This window comes from Tetrao urogallus (genome assembly GCF_951394365.1).
Source record: "Tetrao urogallus genome assembly, chromosome: 3".
Lineage (NCBI taxonomy): Eukaryota > Metazoa > Chordata > Aves > Galliformes > Phasianidae > Tetrao > Tetrao urogallus.
In genome coordinates this window covers 46,177,747-46,200,356 of record NC_136815.1, presented here as the reverse complement: position 1 = coordinate 46,200,356, position 22,610 = coordinate 46,177,747, and the positions used below count along the sequence as shown (strand labels likewise).

Here is a 22,610-nt window from a genome sequence, read left to right as displayed (position 1 = left end):
CTCCATTTCACAGGAGCACAGAGAGGAAACTTTGACCCCAGTCCGTGAAGTGGCTGAAGAACCACTCTTCAAAGGTCTCAGCACAGCTTGGTGATGTGGTCACTGCATTGTCCCCAACACAGCCAAGTATCAGCTGACAGAAAGAATGGTTCAAGAACCAAGTAGTGGACCAGCATCTGGGCAAAAGCCCTTGTGCTCTCACAGCTGAGCCACATTAGTTACACCAAAGGCCTCCCTGCAAAGGCTTCTCAAAGCTGCCCCTTCATAAGCAGTACTGATACCTTTGCATGGTGCAATTAACTCCTCCTTTTTATCCAAGTGGTCTCTATGGCACTTCACATGGCATCTTCGACATTCCAGGGCAGCCGGGGGCTTGAAGACGTGCCAAAGAGGTTTGGCACAGGCCTCGCAGTTGGCTGGAAAGTGGTATATTGTTGGAATAAATTCATGGCCTTTATGATTTAGGAAGTTTGTCTTCTCTGCAGGCTGGACTGACTCTACCTCCACATCCTTCCTGCATTCCCCCTCATTAGCATACAAAATCTGAAAAAGGAATACTGCATGTTACTGTTGAAGCACTAAATATTTCTATACGGTTTCTAAGAATCACCAAATGTTTTCTTGAAAAGAACTGAAACAGGAATGACAATTCACTTCCTTTTTACCTGGAATATTTTAGGAATTTCTTCAGTTTCTGCTCTATATACATCTCCTTGAGTTACAGGTCGGACATGGAACAGCTTACTAGATTAAAAGAAAGACCAAACAGAAAATGTGACTATAATAAAATTGCTTTCAAGTTCTTCCAAGTCTTGTTTATACAAGCAAAATTACATACTTCAAGGCTGCAATATGGTTTTAGGAATTCACTAATACCTTCTAGATCTTGCCTAGTAGAGTTAGTTAGTCTTACCCAAGTAAAACCGAAACATTTCATAGCATGGAAAGAGGATGATGTTACAACAGGTTCAAGACACACTGTGGCAAACTTAGCTGTGAAAAAGGCTTTCCAATTCTTTCTTAGAACACTCCAAAATCTGTACTATTACTAAAAAAGCATACTGATAACCCTGGATGGAAGTACAGTTTGTTGTTGGGTTTTTTTCCCCTTTGTCATGTTATCGATTGAGAAGCAATCAATGCCAGAAGATCATAAAGATCAATCTGGGGCACAAAGTGTTGAAAATACTGTTAAAACTGAAACAAATGTCATCCCACAATGGACGAAGATCTAAGGCCTATCCAGCCCAACATTCTCTTTTCAACAGTAGCCATAACAGACATTTATGAAAAGAGAATAAGAAACAGCTCAAAGAGAAAATAATGGTTTGTCCTGTTTACAAGCAAATGGCAGCTTAAGCGCACCCTGATTTGGTGATTCCTTCCAGACCCTTATATTCTTAGTCACTGGTAGACTGCTTCATGCATTTTAAAGCCTTTTTCCAATTACTACTCTATGAGGTTCTGTAACATTCAGCTGTTCAAACATCATAGCCAATCATGTAAGAGTGATGGGTTTCAGTGATGAAACATCCTTCCTTACGTACAACCAACATACAGGGGAAACTATGTACTGTTCCTCTTTAATAGAAATTGTCTGGAAAATTTAGAAATGTTTTGAGCTTGGTCAACACCAATCCCTTCTCAGACTGCAAGAACAAGTTATGAGGCAAAGGGATGAGACCTAAAACCAGAGAGCCTGTACCTTACTTTGGTGTGCCCCACGATATCACAACCTGCATTAGAAAGCAGCTATTTGAAGTAACAGGACAAACCAGTCATTAAAATATTGGGGGGCTCTACCACAACTTACCACCCATCCCATACTTTAACCAGCACAGATAAAAAGGTAACACCAAGTCACAAAAGGAGAAAGAACAGGTAGGTTCCACTGTTTCTGTCTCTGTCATAATAAGCCTCATCTCTTCTGCAAAAATAGACCAGTGTATGCAGAAAGACCCACACTATCCCGTGATTCAGTTTTTAGCCATAGCAATACAAAAAAACCCTAAAACACAGGATCTTCCATTAAAGATAACAGCATCCTGAAATACATTTTCCAATTAGTACAGGAAATTCAAAATTATTTATGGAATTTTGATTCCAAGATGACAGATCTCTTATCAGCTTGAACACAGTGCTCTCTTGTCAACACAAAGCTAACAGTAACTGTACTTACTCTATGTCTAGTACCATGGATGGATTAGACTGGTCCTTGTCCTTTTCATCATTATAGAACAGTATCTTTTTACTGCTCACCACAACGTACTGGGAAGAGAAAAGGTAAAAACAAGCTAAAATTGAATACTAAAAAGAAACATTTATCCAGTTGTATTTTCCTAAGAACATGAAAAACCTTTTTTTTTTTTTTTTTTTTAAACTCAGTCTTTTCAGCTAGTATGAAGAGATATTTAAGTCCTCGCCAGAGATACTTCTGACAGCTGAGCAACACTACAGCCACAGTGATTGTGTACTGCCATGGCAGAACTCCACAGTGTCCTTAATGACTTTGGGAGTCTATCCATACAGAACTCAAATTTCACTTGAGACTGCAAAGTTGATATGAAAAATTATTCCAATCCTAAGCAGCTCCTAGAATGCAGAGTATCACTTGTTGATACGCTGCAAACACCTCCTGTAGTCCAGAGACCTGCAGGACTAACTGCTGCTTTGCACCAAATAACTGGTAGCCTGAAGGAGTTAGCAACTGAGCTCAGAATCTACTTCCTATCTAATGGACTAAAACAACAAGGAGCAAAAGTAAAGCAGCAGTAAGAGTGAACAGGTGATAGTCTGATATACATTCCAGATCTAGGAATAAACTGAAACAGTAAAGGAAAAGTTTGCAGAGGAAGAGAAATGAAGATTCTTTTGCAGCATTCCTCTTTCCTCTTTCCCCCAGTATGCCTGCCATCCCCAAAAGCCCATTTATATTGTCCTCAATTTAAAGCACACAGACACCTTCCCAGTGCTGCTCCTAATCACACAGAATTATAAAAACTAGTTCAGATGACAGGAATGACAAAGCACGCTGCCCAAAGAAAACAAGTTTTGTAACCCTACAAGTGAGTAAAGGTCAAATACCTCTAACCTAAGCACTTCCCAGTGAGCTCAGATCTGTAGCATTCACTGCTTGTCGCTCTTTACTAGGACCTGCCAGTCCAACGTCTTTGCTACGACTGCCCATAAGCAAAAGCTCAACCATCACCGTGGCAGTCCCCTCCCCTGTAGTTTCAAGCATTTTAGAATATATTAAAGGTATATGTACAAAAAAAAGGATCTAAAAGACTGGTCCAACCATATTCATCTCCACATTCTAGTATAATACAACTCAAAAGTAAGGGGAAATAAGAGAATACACAAACAATTCATCTTGAATTCCAGTTACTGGTAGGTAATTGAATGAGTTTCTGCATGACAGCAGTACTGACTATTCTGTAAATGCTGATCACTCCTCCTTACAAGAGGAGTTTCCTCATTACACAGGAATGAGTCTGACTTCATGATCTGAATATGAAAGTGACCTTAGCAAGTTCACAGGAAAGTGTTTGACACGTATTCCTCAAGCTGCACATTTCAGCTGAGCACATCTCGACTACTGATCTCAAGCCCTCAGTCAGAAGTCTTTAATACAAGGCCTGATCAAGGTGACTAACTGCTAAGTCTTCATGGTGCAAGCCTCTTGCAATCTGCCCCAACACAGAAAACATCTGTGCTTGTACTCTTTTGATCTACTTCAACAGAAAGCTGATGCCTTTTTTGCCTTTGAAGTATACAACTCTGCCTTTCACAGTAAGAAACAGCCTTAAAATGACTACTGCTAACAAATGCAAATTCTGATTACAACAGAATTCAGTTATCGCACTGCTGACACTGTTTCAGATGCAGTGTAGTTCAGCCAAGAAAATACACACTCCAGTCAATACGGCCCTCATTCAGCAGCTTGAAACTCAGCTTAACGAATCCTGTCAGCATAATTTGTTTTACAGAGGCAACCACCTATAGCTCAAATGCCCTCAAAGTGCAGGACCGATTTTTAAAATAGAGGAGCATCAATGGAGTAACTGACTGCAATATCTTGCATGCCTGAAGAAGTTCGAGTCTTTTAGTGGAGAAGCTGAGTTTATCTGAAGTTTATAAATTTAATCATCCAAGGGTGAATGAATATTCTAGAAGACATGTAGAGATGTCTGTAAGATATATTCCAACAGAAAAAGGATGTAATATTTTAGGCAATTAAGAACAGAATGAAGTAATGTGTTTTGTGCCAAAGGAATGCCAAAAGTCTGACACAGCAAGCTGGATAAATCAATTCTAGAACAACAAAAGTCAGTCAGCCTTAGATATCAAACAAAATTTCTGATACATCTTGTATATCTGTTTTTCTGTTACATCACTTTCTTTCTCTATATATACATGTTGGAATACTCTCATTACTTTTTTTGCTTCTTAAATATGAGCTGTAGAACCAATTCCACCCTTACTGCATGCCTAAAACCAAACCAAAACAACAACAACAACAGCATTTTTCAAGGGAGTTAGGGAAGAAAAAAAGAAATCCATCTGTACCTGTTTCTTCCAACCGTGCCGCTTTATATTTCCCTTGTTTGGTATTGAAAGCCAACCTTCAAGCCTTGATTCTAGTTTAAAAAAAAACAAAAACCAGTAAGTAATTGTATATATTTATATTATTATTTATATTAATTATATATAGTAAAGCAAAATAACACAAAGCAAACTATTACTAGAAAGGAAAATGTACTACATGCAGTAATAGGCAATTACCAATTCAGCAAAGCAGAATAAAAAGCACAGCTGAATAAAAGGAAGATATAAGCATTTATTTCATGCTCCATCACAAGCTAACACTTTATCACACAGTTACTGCAGAATAAAGTGAAGCTGCTTTCCTTGATGTCGACATTTAAACACAATGTACATTGTTTGCAGAGGGTCAGGTCACAGAAAAGACTTGGCTTTGGAAGTGTGTTACAGCTCAAATGGAGGATGATTCAGAAATTTTCAGTGTAAATACCATTTAACACTCACAAGGTCTACATGAAAATATTCAGCAGGAAAATGCAGCACGTAAATCAGATCCACATTTCCCAAGGGAAACAAAAAGAAGAGTGCACAAGAGCAAGCAAAGCTACACAGGTGTTCCATTACTCACAGAAGATAAGCATAGGAGATAAATAAATAAGGAATGCAGGAAGAATCAACTAGATATCAGGAATAAAAGACAAGCATTTTATTCAGATTTTCAGTGGACAGCTTTTCAAAAATTACTTTAAAATCTTATATTTTGCTATCATGAAATTAGCAATTTAACAATTCTACAGAGAAAGGTCACAAGAAAAACAAGTCTGCCTGACTGACAGCCCCACCTGGCATTAAAACTAGGTATGGAACAAACACAGCTTTCCAACATTATTCCTACAGCATGCAATATTTAAAAGTGGACTACAATAAAGAAATAAGACAGAATCACGTCTTTATCATTTCTCAGCAGACTACAGAAAAGTCTCAAAATACTGGGTAGGGACAGTGAACTGCTCAAATCCTATCTGGAGAAAAGCAGAACCCTTTCCAACCAGAAATCTGCCTGGAACAATTAAGACTTTTCTGCCTCTTCTACCCGTGTGAGACTTGCATTGAGGGCCTCAGAGGCCCCCTCTCCTCCTCCCCTCCTCCCAGGTCTTAATAATCCATGGTTTTAGAAATGGAAACATACTGTCTGTAGGCATCACAGCTAATGCTCACCTTATGTTGAGTATTTGGTCCTTGACAATTTAATTTCTGTTTTTAGCATTTTAGAAATATGCTAAAGGTGAAGTCCCCTTTTGAAGAGAAAAAAAAAACACCAAACCAACCTGATTACCTGCTGCTAATGAACATACTACAGTGGTTCTAAAGGAACACTGCACATTTTGGGTGACTGTGCCCTATGAAAATTTGGAAAGATCCAATAATGACAGATTTTAAAGAAGCATCAGGTACTACGTTGTTTATACAGATACCATGAGGAGGAATATTTTCCTAAGCTCACTTCTATTTCAGTACATCCTGGAAGAAATTTCACATGCAGTAGAAAGTGGGTATGTTATTACAAGTGAATTGGTTGACATTCTTTTCTGCCTACTATAAATCTATTCTAGTGAGCAAATACTATTTGAATGAGAGAGAACTTCTGAACTGTGAATATCATATTGCAGTCAAAAATATTTTCTGAATGTGCTCCTTTTCAGCAACAGCTAACATGAGACTGGAACTAAATGTACTCGTGAAAGGGCAGATGAGCTATTCTTGTTCCAGCCTTGCCACAAATGCTCTTCTTGAGTAATATATACAGTGCTTTTTGATTTTCCTTAACAGAGTTAGCTAACAACTGCAAATGCCCATCTGGACATTTTGCCAATATCTGATCCAGACGAATAATATTTATGAGTGTTCTGATTAAGTAATTAAGAAAATATGAGCTACCCAGACTATGAAAAAGATTTTTCCAACTTTGTCTCTAAAAAGCAACAGGAAGGAGTTAGACCTTGAAAATACCTGATGGCCAGCTGGACCCAAACAGAACATGAAGAAAAAACATCTGTGAAAACTATAACTCTTACACTTCTCTCTCAATGTATATTAGAAGATGGATTTGCATTTTAAACATCTTCATGGCTAATATTCATATTGCCACAGTAGTGACTCAGGATGATAAACAGGAGTTCTAACACTAAGTTAGAATTAGAGAAGACAACAACTGCTAGTAGTGATTCATGAGCTTTTGTAGGTTTTGAGCTGAGTAATACAGGTGCCTTCAGGAGCAATACAGTATTTTTTCCATGTTAAGGAATTCCTGCTCCTCAAACTTCACCCGTAACAACAAAGTGAAAGATTACTCTCTCACTAACTCCTTCCAACCAGCCCTTCCCATTTGATTTCTTACCACATTTTCATTTAAACCTCACCAAGACAGCTGGATCAGACTTTGATAGCTACCTGCAGAAGATTTCAAGAAGTCATAGCTGTGTCCTGTATTCCAAAAAACTGTTGTCTGAGGTGGTTCATGTTCATTGCTCTATTCTGTCTGTGTAAAATACCATGTAATAATATACATCAAAATATTCCTTCAGTTAAAACTGCCAGACGACTCAGCTTTAAGTTATCTGAACCTCTGAACAGGTTGCCCATAGATGTGGTAGATGCCCTGTCCTTGCAGACACTCAAGGTCAATCTCGACAGGAATCTGAGCAACCTGACTGAACTGTAGGAGTCCCTGTTCATTGCAGGGGAGTTGGGCTAGATGACCTTTACAGCTCCCTTTCAATTCAAACAATTCTACAATTCCATGATATTGCAATTCAGATGAAAACAACCAATTCAGAACAGGTTAAAGTGTCCCATAATTGTTAGGAAAAAACCCTTGAAGTTCATGCTTGAATTTTGTCTCTGCAAAGAGCAACTCTTTTTACAAGTATTGAGGCTCGGTAAGCCTTGCCAGGAGGAAGAGGCATTCTAAAGGCATAAGTGAAATGCACATTATTCCAGCTGCTTCACCAAGGATTCTAACACTGGAGACACTAACTGAAACATGAGTCTAGTTGAAGGCCAGTAACAAGCAGAAGATCCCAGCTCCACTTCTTCTTGACGTCTTTACTCCACGATACAGATTGTGCACTGAGTGCATCTTAAGTAAATATGCTGAAAACACAAATCAGTGTGGAGTGACTGACTCACCAAAGGGACAAAGCCATCCAGGGCTGACAAGAATCTCATGAAGTTAAAAAGGAGAAGAGTAGAGTCCTACACCTGGGCAGGAACAACCTCACACACTAGGACATAGAGGAGGGCAGAACTTAGGGATCCAAGTGGACACCAAGGCTGTGGAGTTTCCTCCCTGGAATCTTCAGAAGTCACCTGGACATGGTGATGGATGGTGGCCAACTTGCTCTCAGTGTCCTCATTTGAGCAGGAGCTTGACTACACGACCTCCAGAGGTCTCTTCCAGCCTTAACCTATGATTCTGTTATTTCCTCGTTTATGGCATGGGGTATGTACACTTTAAAGACTGGCTTTCTTTTCCTGCTTACAATGCTAAGTTAAATGCTAGTTGAATGCTAGTTTAGTTCTTCTGTGCTCTCTACTTAACTCACAAAAGTGTGAAATATGATCATACTAACATCACAATCTCCTTAAATTACTTCAATTGCTTCTTATTCAAATTCTGATAAACTCAGAGCCTCACTCAAACAAACAAAAAAAACCAACACATTCTAAGGACAAAATCAAAACATATTTTAAAAACATACATGAGATGTCCTAATAACATAATATTAGTGGTCCTACCTGTATGAAATACTAACATCAGAAGCACAACTGCAGTAAAAGTAAGAGGCATGTGGAAAGAAGAGGGCAAAAAATGAAGGGAAGTGAAAGGCTGGTAAAGTAGAAATTGAGGAGTAAAGAAGACAAAGGGAAAGACTGTAAGAAGTTCCAGTAATCATGCTATTTTAATTAACAGTGATAAAATTATAGCTGATTTGTTACAACTAAGTAAATTTCTGCCCACAAATTCAAAGTGGTAGTTTGGACAGATACTTAAAAATGCACAATTGCGAAGGGAAAACTGGAAACAACATACCATAGTGTGAAGCAGACAAAGAAAGAGCTATAAACTGCTATAAACTTCCCCAGATCTAGCACAGCATTACATTGACTTAATATTAATTTTAAGGAAATAGAGAAGATGTTACCAGATGGAGGCAAGCGATGAGGGTTTGGTTTTTTTCAATATATTACAAAACAGCCATTTTGCTGAAAATAGTGGAGAAAGTGCTGATTATTACTTTCCCTACCTAGGGATATAGAAACGTGAACATACTGATTACACACTGCAAATATTGAGGGATGGGAAATCACTAACCAATGTTAACAGTGGGCCTCCAAATATAATGTCTGCAACTGAAGCTATATGGGAATCACCAGCTTATATTTGATATTCTTCTAAACTGTTGAATCAGAATACCATACTCTGCTATGCATTATAGAAATTTCTACAGTTTGGTGGGTTGTTTTTTTTCCTTCCGCGCAGACTACTGTTGCCACCACAAAAATGCTACATTACTATGACTAACAAACAAAATCAAGGCAAGTTTACACTCAAAATATAAAATGCATTATGGAAATATGCTGGCCCTCTACTGGATTCACTCTACACTGCAAATTGCAGTTACTATGTTCAAACAGCAGTGACAGCTATATTCCTTCCACAAAAGTGGAAAGTTAAGGTAATACTGTGCCGTAAAGTACTTAGAAGACTAAGTGTGAGCAGCTGAGCCATGAAACTGAAAAATAAATTCAAAAAATACAAGTAGAAACGTGACACAGAAAGATAGTCACAAGGTATTTTCAAGAAGGGAGTGACCTATTTGAAAGACTGGAAGAACGGACCTTCCAAAATTGTGTATATGCACAGAAAACAACTACTTCAAAGACACTTTCCTCTTACCTGAAAGATTTCCATCAATTTCATCTGGCTGTAGACTAGAAACGCTGGTGGAATCCATTCCTTGCTGGAGATCCAAAATTTTCCTTCGTAGTTGTTCTATGTCACTCTCTTTACTATCCAGCTGCATCTGTAGCTCATTCCTGTATGTTGATTCTTCTGCTAGTTGCTGTATTTGTATACACATACATCATCACCATGGTATCAAAAATATGGGAGCAAAGTATTCAAAAACAAAACCTTACTACTTTTTGCCCCAAAATCTCTAGACACTTTTGATAGCATTGATATAAATTATTATCATAAAAATGTTCCTAAAGTCTAGGAAAAAAGGCTAAATATCAAAGACAAAGCAATACATTGAAGTAGAAAATGTTAGTAGAACTTATAACAAAAAATTTAATCTTCCAGAGAAAAACCATATGAATAATGTACTATGCAATATTCAGTTTTCATAACGTACCAGTCTCTCCCACAGTTACCAACTGAGAAAAGAAAATGAATGAGAACAACACAGCTGCACTAATATTCTAGTCTAGTACATCGGGAACAGAACTCCTTTTCTCAAGCGCACTAGGAGCTGCACGTTTTCCCTGGGCAGAGAGCTTCATAATGTGACAAAAATGAAGATCATTTTACCGCTTGCATTTCATTAAGCTCCTTCTGGTATTTCACTACCATCTGATTGAATTTCTCTTTTTCTTGATTAAGCTCCAGTTGTAGCTTCCGGTTTTCCTTGTCTTTCTTCCTCAAATCTTGCATGCTTGCTTTCTTTCTATCTATTTTAAAATCTTTTCTATTCATGATCTCAGCCAGTTTGTTGACAGCCTGTTACAAGAAACAGATAAGTCAGAAAAGTTATGTATGAAAGCAAGTGTCACGTAAACCTTCCAAGTTTATCTAGTTGGAGGATTAGCAAAAATGTGCAAGTCTTCATGATCTAAGAACAGAATGGGAGAGGTGTACTTCAGTAAATCATTGTAATTAATTCCAAAACTGAAAACATACCCCTAGGGATACATTAAAATGTGTACCTCGGTTACTGTATTTCTCACACCAACACCCAATTCAAATAGCAAAAATGGAGATAAGAGCTTGAGAAAGATAAACTCTCACCCCATTCCAACTTCTCCAATCATCTCCACCTGTCTTTAAAAAGTGTAGACTTCCCAAAACCACTGCAATGTAGTTGGTACAGAAAAAGTAATCTCTAGCCCCTGAAAAATACTTCACCAGTATTAATGGTCCTTACTATACTAGCAATAATTCTGAAAAGCCCTCATAATCGATTTTATTTAAACTCTAAATATCTACTATACATCATGATTAGCACTTGGGCTGGAGGAATCCCAGGCATCCATTCAGACTGGAAGGAGCAGTCCTTGAGAGCAGCCTTGTGAAGAAGGGGGTCTTGATAGATGAAAAACTTAACATGAGCCAGCAGTGTGCTGTTGCTGCTCAGAAGGCAAATGGCATCCTGGGCTCCATCAAAAGAAGGGTGGCCAGCAAGGACAGGGAAGTGACTGCCCCCTCTACTCTGCTTTTGTGAGGCCCCATCTGGAATACTGCGTCCAAGTGTGGAGCCCCCAGTACAAAAAAGACAGGGAGCTGTTGGAAAGGGTCCAGAGCAGGGCCTCTAGGATGATCAGGGGACTGGAATACCTACCCTATAAGGACAGGCTGAGGGAGCTGGGCTTGTTCAGCCTGGAGAAAAGAAGGCTGCGGGGTGACCTCATTGCAGCATTTCAGTACCTAAAAGGGAGCCTACAAAGAGGAGGGGACTCAACTCTTTGAAAGGGTTGATATGTGTAGGACAAGGGGAAATGGTTTTAAGTTGAGGGAGGGGAGATTTGGGTTGGATGTCAGGGGGAAATTCTTTACAGAGAGAGAGAGGTTGTGGATGCCCCATTCTTGGAGTTGTTCAAGGCCAGGTTGGATAGGGCCCTGGGAAGCCTGGTCTAGTATGAAATGGGGAGGTTGGTGGTCCTGCATGTGGCAGGGGGGTTGGAGATTTGGGATCCTTGAGGTCCCTTCCAACCCTGTGATTCTGTGATTAGCATTAAATTAACAAATCCCAGGCACTAAGAACTAGTTGCACCAAAAAAACAACAAAAAAAAAAAGTTGAAATATATCTGACATGCAACATCATTTTTACTTTATTCAGTTACGTAAGACTTATACCTGTGTCTTCAGAGTTCTCTCATTGTTGATACTCTTCTCATATTGCATTCTAATATTGTTAATTTCTTCCTCTTTTTTCAGCTTATATTCTGTTAAAGTAAGATTCAACTTTGAGATTTTAGGACAAGGTAAGTATTCCTAAGCTTAATCACATAAAACTGTACCATTCTATTTCCCCTTATTCCTATTGCATCACCTAAATAATGATAAATGTTACTGATCTGATAAATGTTACTGGTCTTGTGCTACTACTCCTATTTACTGATGGCACCAAGATGAAATACTATAAACAACCTATCTATCACACCTGCAATCTCCTGATTTTTCTCAGGGTTTCTAAGCATTTTACTGATAAGAATTCTTCCATCAAAGATACAAGCACTTAATGAATAATTTTCAAATACTTAAAACTAACAAATATGATAAAACTAACATATATACATATAAACTGAAAATTTTCTTGCCCAGTCCCTGCAAAATCCCTGCTCTTATAGAAATACAGAACACAAGGAAAATATTCCTGCTTACATAGTGTTTAAAACACCATTGGCATCTCAACTGATAAGGTCTTTCCTCTTACAGTTAACAGATACTAAAATACATGTTCTGATTACACATTCCTTGCTCAAATGCAGAATCACAAGCAGCTTCAACAATGTATTTTCCACTTATTCTGAATGCAGGGAATTAGAATGCAAATCTACCAATAAGAGCATAATTCTAAATTAAAGGCTGTCTTAAGGAATATGAAGTATCGATGCTGTCTTACTGTATGTTCCAGAGACAGAATCAAACACTTCATTAAGTACACTGCATGCAAGGTGAAATGAGTGAAACACCACTTTTCCTTAACACTTTTCATTCACCTGAGGTAGGGCTGGTGGAAAGAGGTTGGACAGACAGGGTAAGGAAGAGCTGTACCAGGCAGGCATTCCTGATAATGCCTGCAGAAACCTGCATTCTAACTTGCTTTAAAAACTGAGGCAAGCAGAGGCAGCAGCTCACTTATTTCTGCCTGCTGAAACTGAGATTTTAATTGTTCTTAACAACAGAAAGGCAGCATATGGGAATGGAACAAATACGGTAGAGTAGCAATTCACATGTAATTTCAAGATGACACATTTCCCATCAAGTCACTTCACCACTATGGAGGACATACAGGAATTTCCCATTTTCATTTTCACCCGTGCTTCAAATTCATTCGTGCTTCATTACAAGTAATTTAAGACTCCTCATTTAAGATGACATACCTTCCTCCTGTTTCTTCATTTTTTCACTGATCTCTGAATTTTCTTTTGTTATTAGATCAACATCTTTGGTTAACGTGCTGTTAGTTTCTTCCAGCTAAATGAAAACAAATACATTTTAAGACAGAGATATTGTCATATTTATAAGATTATTTTCTTAAATATCCTTAATCTGTAACAGCCTCTTACTTTGGATGTCTTCAAGTGTGCATTAAAGAAAATTGCTTACCTTTCAAAATTGAACTATAAAAATGATACATTTTTTCTAAGTTGCCTTGACATACCAGAAGGTTCTAGAATACAACTGGTCTCACAAAGCATCTTTTTAAAAATCCTCTTTACAAAACTGAAAATACTCTAGCATCCAATTAAAAATTCAGTCAAAAATAGATTGCAGTCATTGAATGTGGTAGTTCACAATTAATTTTGTGGCACTTCAGAAAAAACAGTATCCAGAGGGCAGATCCAATGGATCTAGAAAGAAAAGCAGCAGACAGATGATAGAATTCCTGCATTCAAGGCCAGAGAAGATTCAATGAACCGGTTGCTAAATAACTGATGTTTATAATGAAAAACAGGCAAAAATCAGTATGAAAACAAAACTAAATTTTGTCTGAGTCAAAGTATATAGAGGTAAATATTCAAACAGGTTTGCAAAAAAAAAAAAAAAAGCAACTGTAAAGGAAAACCATTATGCTTTGAATATGTTAACTGCCAGAAGGCACAATCAAGATCACTTTGCTAGCTACTTAACGAGTATACATTAAAAGCATAATCAGAGTATTTGAAACCAGGAAGAATACTGACAAGAAGGTACTATTCCTATGCCCTGCTAACACAGTCTAAACAGTTTTTAAGAAATTGTTCAATTTGGAAAGTCAGAGCTCTTAACAGGGCACAGACTGTAGGTGCAGTTAATATTACTTTTACTGCCTTCTTATAGAGATCTAACATGTAGCAATGCTAAGAGAAAACTTTCAGTAACCGATCCAAGATGAACAGCCACTTTTCCAATCCCAGGACTCTTAAGAGTATCTGCATACTGCCAAAGGGGACAATGATGACAGAATAGCAATGCTATATAAATACATATATATATATATATATATATATATCTCCATGTGTGTGTATATATATACGCGCACACACACACACGCACAGATTGCTACTTGAAAATTCAGTTACAGACATTTATAAGCATGATATTAATACTCAACAGCTATGCTGTAAAGTATCTTCAAAAACTGCAAGGGGAGTGAGAAGGGGTTCTTTTAAATAAATGGTTTAGCAGAGGGAAAAATCTCAAGATTTCCAGGTATATATACATATTTTTAAGATTAAGCAGTTTTACAGTAAGATTCTACAGTACACCATCTAAAGTTTTTCAAAAAACTTACATACATTGAGCAATGACAGGAATCGGCTGGAAAAAGCTTAATAACTGAATTACAGACATTGGCTTCATGTACAGTATGAGCTCATCTCAGATTCTCACCGTCTACATTTCTCTGTTAGTTCAGACGATGGGATTTAAATGTTTTAATTGTCTGAGTTCAAAGCTCAGATACTTAAATAATCATTAATTATGCCCACGGGACATTACAAATTAAAATAAAAAGATTTTTCCAGTTGGATGATATATTTAGGTACTATTTAGTCATGTAATTTACCCTTCTTATGATGCTGTCCTTATCTGTCATCTCTTGCCTATGTCGTGATGCTGCTTTTTTGCTCTCCTGACTCAATTCAAAATATTGCTCTTCAAGAAGTGCCCGTGCCAACTGTTCCGACTCAGCTTTGGTTTCAGCTAAATCCAGCTGTGTAGTGAGTGTTTCTCTGTAAAAAGGACATTCAGATTTTGCTTTTCTATGCAAAACATTCCATATTTTCAGGAAAAACAAACAAATGCAAATTACACTGTTCAGTTAGTTATCATTATCTTAGTTACCTAAAAATTTGATTTTAAAATGGAACTCTATATGCATGTTATATTTTGATGAACAAAAAGCTACAGCAGTCAGCTTACTATAGTTCAACTACAATTTCAGTCATCCACAAAAAAACAACCCTTTGGAATTGAAGTCTCACATTATGCTGTCTTTGAGGAATAATACCTGTATTAGCTGACACTTCACACAGGATTACTGCTCATGTGCACTCAGCTGTTTGAGCAATAAAACTACATAACATTTCTGAAAATGTACAGTGGTTCTAAGGAGGTTTTGGCATGAAGAGTTGCAAATTCTGTCTACTGCTTGACAGGCAGTTTGGCATGCAAGCTAAACTGTCCTGCTCTCGCTAGGAGTACAGGCAGAGCACTCGTGCACTTGCAAGGAAACCTATGTCAAGCCAGTCTAGCACCCAGGAGTCAAAGGTAGCCAGCAACATGTGACATGGCTCACAAGTGGGAGGAAAATAAAGGCAGCAATACACTGCTGCAGTGTGGGCTTCAGAACAGAGGTCTTTCCTACACTGCAAAATGTCATTTATGCTGTGAAGAAAAAATTGCTATGGAATCCACTGATGTGAAACAACTGTAGCAGATGTGGGCCTCTCTATAAAAGGTAACTATCAAAATATATTTAGAGTTTGTCTTTAATCCCATATATAAACACATAAAAAACATCTGTAGCAAACACAGGATTGTGATGTAGAGAGAGGGAATAAATCGAATCCATGAAAGCAGGTGATGGAAGGACTGAAGTCTCTCCTTCTCTTTTATTTTGTTTGCTTGTTTTTAAGTTGGATACTATTCCTGACAACTTTGCGAAGATACATATTCTACTCTTATATTGTATTTATTACCACATCCTTGTTTTCTTCCTTTCTTATCTGATCAAAACACATCACTTACACTGCAAAAACATTCTCCCTTTAGATTGCTTAGAAATGCTAATGCTAAAGCGCAGTAGGAGAAATTCTGTTGCGTGGGTGAGGCTAAATCCCCTTCCTCAGAATAAACAGATATTCGGTAAATTAATAAATTGGAAAAAAAAGATTAGGATAATTCTTTACTCATTTTCTAACTTTGAAGACAGTGTATCACAACTAATAAAATGTTGAATTAGCATAGCTGGTTTGGTTTTAAGTAATCAGAGTACGCTAAAGTCAGAATTCAAAGTATTTTCATTACCTTTTCCTTAAATTATCCTCTTGCAGATGGAAATACATTAAATACTAATGAGGATGGTGTAGTAATCAAATCAAAACAGTTTCACAAACAAAAGGACAATAAGTAGAGACTGGAATATTTTTTCCTAAATTTTGCATCCTCCAAAATTCCTAGAAGTCAGCACTCTTCTTCCAGCCGTTATGCTTCAAATCCATACAAATATGAATTGCCATATTTATCTGAATTTAAATATGAATTTATCATATTTATCATATTTATTGTCAGCATAGGCAATATTGTGTGTATCTGCCATCTTGCAGAGTGTTACAGAACAGTTCTGAAGCCTGTCTGCTTTTGAAAGGACTAAATATTTCACATCTGATTCTAATCTTCAGAAGTGAAAAACTTGGTATGGAATAACTTATGCTATTGACAGAAACATAGGGCATACTTCTCATTTTGCAATTCCTGCATTTTTCTTTGAGTTTCTTTATTCTTTTCATCAATTTCTTCCTTCAGTTCCTTAACCTGAGTTTTGTAAAGTGTCTGTAAAAGAAAGCATAAAAATAAAAGAATCGTTATTCAAATTCCATACTGTAATTCCTCGTGGTTTTGGTACCTGGATGGTTTTAATTTGTCAAACCAACAAATGACAGTACTACCTTTAATAATAATCCTCTCTTCCACTCCTGCCCAGTATGCTCCCTTCCAGTTACTCTCGTGTTGGGAAATGCTGTGATTGGGTCAGTTTTCAGTTTTCTAGTCTGGCTTTCTACATAATTGTACAACCACATCCACTGACAAACTGGAAGGCTGGTGCTGGGGCAAGCAGCCTTCTTGGAGACAATGGCACCAAACTGCATCCTCCTCTAGCATCACTGCCCCAAAACATCAGTCAAACTGAAGCTTAATCCTGTCCTACACTTTCATCTGTTGTATTCTGTTTGTATCCATGCTCTTAGACTGCAAATTTTATATACAGATTGATTTTGTCTAAACTAATCCAACAGAGGTCTTGTCTAATGTGAACGACTTTTGTTCTTAATCACTGTATTAACAACATCAATAATTCAGGACGTTAAAATTTGCAGCAAAGTATTTTGGCCAAGTTTTCAGACTGCATTAACAGTATTTTGTTTAGACTGTAAGCCTGTGAAAAAAAAACAATAAAACACCACACACTGGATTTTTCCCTATTGGCAGTACATTATGTAGAAATGCACAAAAGCCTGGAATGTATGATAAAATCACAGTGACACGCACTGTGGTAAACACCAACATTTTTTTACTGCTCCTCCAAGGAAGAACTGAATTTAAAGAGTCCTTCCGAAAGTAAAATGTATCAGTGTGTAATCACAAATTATTTAAAGTTTTGGCATTACAGAAGTTCTCATCTTACTGTTTCTGTTCACAGAAATGGAACAGACCAGACTCAATCCATGAAATACACATATTGGCTCTGTGGGCTATGCAATAAGGCTCTTCTATACTCTTTGGGGACTGAGGTGCAGAGGTGCTATCTTTTTATAAACATGAGGGAGAAGTGCCAAATACTACCAGATCTACGGTTTTTATACATCAGATAGATCAATACACAGAATATGTTCCAGTAAATATTAAGATTTTGAGCTCTTTAGGAAATTTGCATGTATCAGAAAAATATCTCTATCAAGATAACTAACAAATAACATAAAAGATAACAAAGCAACTACTCCATTGAATAATTAAGATAATTGAGTCGTTCATTATACTGTAACAGAAAATTGGACAAGCGAGCAACTAAAGGGAAACACATAAAACAGACAAACAACATATCAATGTTTACTAATTTATTGTTCATTTTTGCAACTCAAGTAGATTTTGTGAACTGCTGATTTATGTCAGGTTATTGCTGTTTACATTTTAAAAACTTAAATATGCCTACCTATTCAACTAGCCAATTTCACACAAAAACACAGCATTCAAAATTCTCTGCAAGGCTTACCGAAAAATACTGCTCTGCTTCAAGCTGATCCTGAAGCTCACGCATTTGACCTTCATTTCCTCTGTACTGTCTTTGAAGGAAAAAAAAATGGAAATTGTGTAAGAAGCCAGTTAATAACCAATAACAAAGGCTAGTTCTAACCAGAAGAGTAGTCTAAAATAATTTTATATTTGTGTACATATTATTTCAAAGATGAAGAGTTTGCTTCATCCTAGTCTTGTGATTTAATTACATACTTTCTTCTAACTGAATGATGATGGCTTTAGCTATGTAAACTAGAATAAAAGTGGTATGCTAAACAGAAATATTGACTGTTGAGTCTTACTTTCAGCTGAAGGAAGCTACGATAGAAGCATGATTAACAAGAAGCATTTCAGTCAGATTAAGAGTTGTAAAAAACAGGATATCAGGTAGATAAAAGAGGAAAATGTTGTCGACCTCCGTGTAATAAGATAAGTTCCATACAATTAAATAAATACCATCACATTTGATCCTTAAGGAAGTCAAATCTCAAAAAAGAGCATCCATGTCCTGATGTTGAACAAGCCAATATTTACTCTGTATCACAGCTGATAACAAAAATATTCCAACACTGAAGGCTACATATAGAAATGATAACATGCAGCTAAAAATATTCTTTGTTTAGGAAAAAATGTATCACAGAACATTTCTTCAGTTAATAGGAATGAATAAAACAGTACATGTATAATTAAACAATTTTTCCACTTTACCTCAGATTTTCACTTACTTAGCAAGTTGAGCCAACTCAACTTCCAGTAACCTTTTTGCTTCCAATAACGTATTGATTTCTTGCTTCAGTTGCTTCTCAGAACCCTTCAAGTTATCTGCTTCAAAAGCTTGCGCCTTTAATTCATTCTGTGCCATTATTCGCTTATTTGTCTCTTGCTCTAACTGAAGTGACAGATTCTTTACCTAAATGAGAAATTATTTCAGTTTAGAAGTGTCTGCTGAACAGCCAGTTGTATAAGGCTGAAAGCTTAATTTATGGATTACTTGTCAAACAGTACTGCCTAAATGCTACACATGATATATGAAAATATCCCTAAATTTCCAAGTATTTCAGTCCAAACACCTTATTTCTCATTGCAACTATCCCTTCTTATTTTCTTATTTATAAAGAAAATTCTTAGCAACGAACATTCTACTTACTTCATCCTCCAGTCTTTCCTTTTGCTGAAGAAGGTGTTCCAGTTTCTGCTGAGACTGCTTCAGGTCGAAGTCTAGCATGGAACACTGTTTTTCAGCCTGAACTATTCGATTCTCTGCCTTTTCTCTTGCCGCTCTTTCTTCCTTTACTTTTTTTTCCATTTCTAAACAAGATTAAGGAAAGAAAAACAATGGAAATGAATATGTAGCATCTGCAAGAATCTTTTTATAAACACAGTCTTAAATACCCTAATATTTTTCAGACCTATCTGCTCAGCTATTCAGGCTCTTCTGACATTAGATGAACTGGTTAGTGCATAAAGACTTCCTGGCTTTGTTGCAAGCAATATTTTTTTAAGAAATATTAATTTCAGTTTGCATTCAAAGCATCAGAATATTATCATGACAACTGAAAGTAAATAATGAAAGTGAAATCCAAAATGCACGCTCTTGAAGTGATCACTATGAAATGTTATAAACAAAGTTTAGTTTCCAAGAATGGGTAGTACAGGGAAAGAAAGGATATGGTACCATTCAGATAAGCTTTATGAAAAGTTACAAACTACATGTGCAGACTCCAACAATCTTCACAAAGACCTTATAGTCAACTGGGATAACATGAAACCTCTTTCATTCATGGACATATACGTATACAAAAAACTCAAACACTTTAGACAACCTTAACAGAACATCAGTATTTAATAAAGTTACACAGGAATGAATGCTCCAGGAAATCAGTCTTGATAATAAGTTCTTTCAATTCCAGTTAACATTAGCCAACATTATAGGATTCAATGGCATTTTAGAAGCCAAAGAAGGTTCTGAATTGCAAAAGCAGTAAGTTAATCAAAACATTAAAAAGCAATACATTTTCTTACCATGCAGGTATCACATTAAATAAAATCTTTTAAAATTTGTCGTTTTCATTATGTTTAACAATTCTGAACTCTTTGTTTTCACATCAAGGATTAAACACTTGTGTAAGAGTACCACATTATCAGACTGTGCATTTTAAGGTATTGTAACCAAAATGCTATGAGTTATCCATCCCAAACTTGCAGACTAGACTTACCGCACATTGCAACTGATTTTGCCTCCTCTATTGACTGATGTTTGTCAGTTAATCGAGCTTTAGTCACTTTGTGTTCGTTTACTTCCTGTTCTAAGCGGTCTTGTAAAGACTTCAGTTTGTAGTTCAAATCTATCTCCAAATTATTCTTTTCCTAAATATAAGAGAAAAAAAAAAAAAGAGCTATAGTAGTTCTATAGTATCTGAGGAAATGCTTTCTCCTTTTTCTTTTTTAGTGTTATCTTGTTACAAAGAAATAATCAGTGTTCCACACTTATAAAGAAAGCCAACAGACTTTGGCTCCGTGCCCTGGAGAAAACTTCATTAGTTTTATTTATTACTGTGTAAATTCATAACATAATGAAAACTCTCCATTTGTGTGACTAGTAGTCACCTAAATTGGAAACATTTCTCAATCCCACTGACAACAGTAGAGCAGAAAGGAATTTTTATTACCCTCACCTGCATGCAATTACACTATTTCATTATTAGGAGCCCCAGTGCCTAACCAGTAACTCACAAAACAAGCACAGCAGATGGGCACTGAGAGGCAGGACTTGCCTTTCCATCACTACTTCATGCATTTCCAAGTGAGAAAGATCACTTCTTACAGCTTCCCACATAGGTAATTATCTCTGTTTTATTTGGATAGGCCACACAGTACTGCAAGTCTTTATCTGACATCAAAACAGAGAACTAACTACACAGCCTAACTGAAAACATGACGCAGGATTTACTGTTTTTCTTCTTTTTTCTCTACCTTGGGGCAAGGACCAGAGATGCTAGGGGAACATGTTGCTGCTGTTCTCTAGGAAGGAAGGAAAAACTCAAATGGCTCAGCTCTAAGTTGACTAAAAAGGCCCAGCACTGATCCTGCCAAATTAAAATCCAGTAAAAACTAGAAATTTAAATCACAGATTTTACAAAATTTCAATTTGTAGATTTTTAGAAGGCAAGTTTCTGCAGCAGTGGTTAGGCAAACAGAATGAAAATTACTTGCTATTGGCAGAAGCTCTGGATCCTTGACTGATTCATGACAAACATGAATTATACTCCTAAAGCTACAAGTGAGAACATTTAAGGATTTGTTACACTTACCACTCTGAGGAGACTATAAATTAGTTAGTACTAATTAGTCTATCTTTTTAACAGACTGATTTACAGCAAGGACATAACAGTAACGTTGCTAATTTGAAAATATGATCAAAGCTGTCAAAGAACATTAGCCTCAACATCATTTTACCATACCTTTTCTGAATGATTAAGCCTATCTTGAGCTTGTTTTCTTTCTGCTTCCACTCTTTCAAGATTATTTTTAAGGTTTTTCAATTCTTCTTGTAAAGTTGTAATCCGAACTGTCAAAAAATAAGTATTATTCAGTATTTGTTACTAAACTTAAGAAGATAATCTTCTCAACCTTCACTGATTTTTGGGACCATTAAACACTTCCAACTTCTTCATATATACAAACACCACACATCGTAAAGGAAATTGAACTTATTAGTTACTGTTAAAAGCAATTCCAAGGGAAAAAAAAAAAATCACACGCAGAACTTGGTATCTGCCTTCCCTATTTTTCAAAATTTCTTTCCATTAATGTTAATTCTGCTTGTGCCACGCAACAAATACCTTTTCTGCTGTTACCTCCAGTAAAGCATAAATAAGGCATATTAACAAAGGCAACCTTACATGGATATACAGTGTTAATGCAGTATGTATTCACCTAACTGACTAGAGCAATCTTCCAAGAACAGATTAAATATTTCTTCTTAGCATCTACCACAAGACCCTATGTGGCATTAGAAGTTTATACACTGAATAGCAATTCATAGTATGCATTTCTAGACTGCAGATTTTGCACTAGCTCCTTTAAAATAAACACATACATGACAAAATATTTTTAATTACTTTGTATTACACTTAATACCTTAGATACAGTAAATACAGTAGGGAACCTATCAGTTCAATTCCATCTGGCAACAGTGCAGAACATTTCACTTAATTTTTAAGTACAGGAAGAAAAGGCATGAGATGGAAGAAAAGAACGTCTTCCGGAATGTTATCTTTGTGCATTCAAAATGTGCTTTTAAAACAGCCATGTCTGTGTTTGAAATACACAAAGTTGTTCACATGTCACCAGCAAATATCTTATTGCATATACCTTATCCCTACACCTTTCAGAATAAAGATCCCTTCCCTGCAAACCCTCAAGTTAGATGAAATCAAAGAGCACATTTATAAGTGCACAGAAGTCTTCAGCCATTTCGTACTTCTTGCTTGCAATTAATAACAGGCTGCTCCAGACTACACTTCATAATTTCAGAGGAAATGCACACTAATTAAACTG

The 22,610-nt window shown here is 36.7% G+C and overlaps 1 protein-coding gene across 1 annotated transcript in view; it reads right to left on the bottom strand.

The window, feature by feature from the left end:
* ROCK1 (Rho associated coiled-coil containing protein kinase 1) overlaps positions 1–22,610 on the bottom strand; it is a gene marked incomplete at both ends in the record, with an annotated part of 77,671 nt that overhangs the window by 504 nt on the left and 54,557 nt on the right. Inside the window, 15 exons of the mRNA XM_079533014.1 lie at positions 282–543; positions 666–744; positions 2,180–2,268; positions 4,570–4,640; positions 9,506–9,671; positions 10,142–10,330; positions 11,685–11,773; positions 12,935–13,028; positions 14,602–14,767; positions 16,495–16,589; positions 18,028–18,097; positions 18,776–18,960; positions 19,198–19,358; positions 20,267–20,417; positions 21,512–21,618. Coding sequence (XP_079389140.1) covers positions 282–543; positions 666–744; positions 2,180–2,268; positions 4,570–4,640; positions 9,506–9,671; positions 10,142–10,330; positions 11,685–11,773; positions 12,935–13,028; positions 14,602–14,767; positions 16,495–16,589; positions 18,028–18,097; positions 18,776–18,960; positions 19,198–19,358; positions 20,267–20,417; positions 21,512–21,618 — 1,974 coding nt within the window. The remainder of the gene's footprint in view (positions 1–281; positions 544–665; positions 745–2,179; positions 2,269–4,569; positions 4,641–9,505; positions 9,672–10,141; positions 10,331–11,684; positions 11,774–12,934; positions 13,029–14,601; positions 14,768–16,494; positions 16,590–18,027; positions 18,098–18,775; positions 18,961–19,197; positions 19,359–20,266; positions 20,418–21,511; positions 21,619–22,610) is intronic.